The following is a 3321-nucleotide window of genomic DNA, read 5'->3' on the forward strand; positions in this document are numbered from 1 at the left end:
CAGTGGCTGGAGACTAATAAATTGATGCTTCAGCATTACCAAGTTTGTTTCAAGAATTATCCATAAAGAATTAACATGTTTTTGCAAACATTCTTTACAAGCTTTACTCACAGTTAGGTCATGCCATGGGAAAGAGAAGCAATAAACATGAATGAGCAATTCTATGGTAAGTATCATATATACTATCACCTTTCCAATTTTATTACTGGTGACGTTGAAAATAGTTAATTGAAAAAATAAATAACACACTTCTGGTGAGTAAATTAAAGCAGTTTTTGAAAAAAATACATAAAACTGTTATGATTATCAAGTATAAAAGCAAATGAGAAAACAGTATTTTTATTTGTAACCATGATCTTAATCAGATTTAAAGGAATGCTAAGTTGATCCGTAATCAATCGATTCATTATAAATTTTGTCAATACCTTGATTTTTATAGACATTTGTAGTTCTCAAGTCTATTACACCTAATGTATATAAAGTATAAAGAGACTTGTTGATGACATATCTTATACTTCAAACTAGTATTTTTAGTATAGTATAGTTTAAATCTCATGGTTTGGTTGCTAATAATAGTAATTACCAAATGATGGCAGTGTATATTGTAACTATCAATGTGTATAAAGTTACAAGACAAAGAAACTTCATCCAGTTTTTCTATTGCAATAAATATACATCTCGGAAGTTTTCTAAAAAATTATAACTTTAGTATCAAGCGAACATGATAGTCTGTAACCACCTTGCCGATCGGATAGCTTTTAGCCTAAAAATACCAATAAAACAAATTTTCTAAAACTTTGAGTAAAGCATAATGATATGTATCATTTCCTTGGCATGTTTAAATTACTTACATGGCTGTTGGTCAGTTTGAAAGGTGAGTGAGAACCTGGAAAAAAGTTTTAAGATTCATCAAAAGATTTATAAAGCAAAATACTCGGTCTTGCTAAAGCCAATCTGTTTCCAAACTAATATATAATAATAATTTTTTTAGTAACAACCTAATAAAAATTTTATAATCAAGATCAAGTGTGTATAATACAATGCATAGAACAATATCCATGCCTTGATCAATTTTCAATGTGATAACACATTTAATGTACTGTTATTGCTGCTATAATTACCAAGATCAACCAAATAATAACACACTTCACATACTATTCTGACTATAAAAAACAGATGAACAGTTTGAACAGCCATTCACACAGGTTTCAGAGTCTTGGAGAACCAAACTACGTGGGCAGTTTGGGAGAGTGGCAATTAAACATAATTGACAAATTCTGGATCTTGAGAAAGTACAAATGGTATGTGTGCCTAAAAATAGTAAGGAAAAGCTCACAAAAATCTATCTAATTCTTTCTTGGTTATCCTTTGAACTCTAGTTGTTGTATATTGTTAGAGTTATCATATCTTCATTAATTAGTAATTGATAATCAGTCTGGATAAGAGTTGTCTACCCTTCTTCCCATGATGCTACAAGACCTTCCCATGATGCAACCAAAATAGCACTTCCTGAGGATCTATGAAATGCTACAACGCTAAATAAATTACGACTGTAACTTTAATCTTTAACGATAAAAGTCATCTAGATAGTTTAGGGCTGGCCAGCCATTAAGTTTCATCATTAAGTAACCAGACAACATTTAGGTAATTATCACAACATATCACAACTTTTAACATGGTGACAGCAAGATACATCAAGATTTGCTGATTGATGAGAACCCGGCCAAGAAATATTTTCTGTGTTGCCTGATGAATATCAGCTGACTAGGCCTGCTTCTTACTTGTTTTCCAATTTCTCTGTACTGCTTGTGTGTTGCTATGGATGGTTTTGGATTAACCTCACCGGCTGAGCTGTGCATGGATGGAAATTTGGCGGAACACTGGAGGAAATGGAGGAGGAAATTTGCAGTTATTTGGATGCAGTAAACCTCATTGCTGGGCCTGCTGATGAAAATGGGGCTTGGCCACCGGCAAATAATGCAATATGGATGAGACAAATAGCTATACTACGACATTGCATTGGCAAAGATGCTGTGGAAATATTAGATCAATTTGAATTTGATGAGGAGGCAGAGCCAGCTGAAGTTAGGACTCGCCTTCCTGATGTCTTGGCAAGATTTGAAGGTTTCTTCAACCCAAGGAGAAACCTACTGTAAGAATGGTATGTTTTTATGTCTTTGACTCAAACAAAAGGTGAACCTATTGATATGTTTGTTAAAAGGCTAAAAACTCAAGCTAATAAGTGTGAATTTGCTGAGCAACGAGACATGATGATATTAGTAAGCTGTGTGTTTGGAATAAAAGATCAGAGGCTAAAGGAAAAATTGTTGCAAAATAAAGACATAAACCTGAACAATGCCATTGATATGATCCGAGCATCAGAAGTCACAAAAAATCAGTTAGCTGAAATGGCTAGTGAAAAAGTGGTGGCAGTTGTAAACAGAAGCAACAGAACAAGTAAAGGACCTCCTATACCAGCACCTAGGAAAATTTTTGGTGGCAAATTTTGTGGTTATGACCACTTTAAAGGGAAATGTCCTGCCTATGGAGAGACATGCAATAAATGTGGCTTGAAAAATCATTTTAGAAAAAAGTGTACTGGTACCAAGAAAGAAGTAAATTCAGTCACGGTTAAAAGATCGGATATTGGGGTTGGTGACCTATTCATTGGAATGATAGCCAACGATAGAGATTCGAAAAAAGGATGGTAAAAATCATACAAACTTTCACATGATTCTGTTTCGAAACAAATCACTTTTAAAGTAGATACTGGTGCACAGCCAAATGTTTTACCATTGAAGTATGCCAAAGATCTGAAGGCTATCATACAAAAAAGCACTGCAAGACTTATAACATATTCTAATGATGTCCTACCAAATGCTGGCAAAACCACGCTAAAGCTAAATACTGACTAAAAAGAAGATGAACTCGTATTGGAGCTCGTTGACGAGGATGTTGTACCTATATTAGGCCTTCAAGCATGTGTGGAACTGAAAATAGTCAAGAGAATTGACAGTGTTAACAATCAAGCCATTTTAGAGGAGTATGCAGATTGTTTTCCGGGAATGGGCTGTCTCGAGAAAGAACATACTATTAGAGTAAATTCTGAAGTGAAACCACTTATCAACAGAGCAAGACGCATACCTCTGAGTATGGTAGACAAAGTGAAAGCTGAGCTAGACAAAATAGAAGCCAATGACATAATTGCCAAAGTTGACCAACCAACACCATGGGTAAACAGTATGGTGGTGGTAGAGAAACGAGATGGCATTGTCAGAATATGTCTAGATCCAAAAGAGTTAAATAAAGCAATTCTTCGTG

At 34.5% G+C, this 3321-nt stretch overlaps 1 protein-coding gene across 1 annotated transcript; it reads left to right on the forward strand.

Moving 5' to 3' along the window:
- The first annotated feature begins 2207 nt into the window (after window positions 1–2207).
- On the forward strand, window positions 2208–2711 carry LOC137402620 (uncharacterized). The gene has a single exon (XM_068089125.1). It carries the CDS (start codon window positions 2208–2210, stop codon window positions 2709–2711), a length of 504 nt encoding a protein of 167 aa, XP_067945226.1.
- Window positions 2712–3321: the final 610 nt, after the last annotated feature.

This window comes from Watersipora subatra, chromosome 8 (genome assembly GCF_963576615.1).
Source record: "Watersipora subatra chromosome 8, tzWatSuba1.1, whole genome shotgun sequence".
NCBI lineage: Eukaryota > Metazoa > Bryozoa > Gymnolaemata > Cheilostomatida > Watersiporidae > Watersipora > Watersipora subatra.

Coding starts and splice junctions, on each gene's coding strand:
- LOC137402620 (XM_068089125.1), top strand. CDS start 2,208: ATGTTTGTTAAAAGGCTAAAAACTCAAGCTAATAAGTGTGAATTTGCT.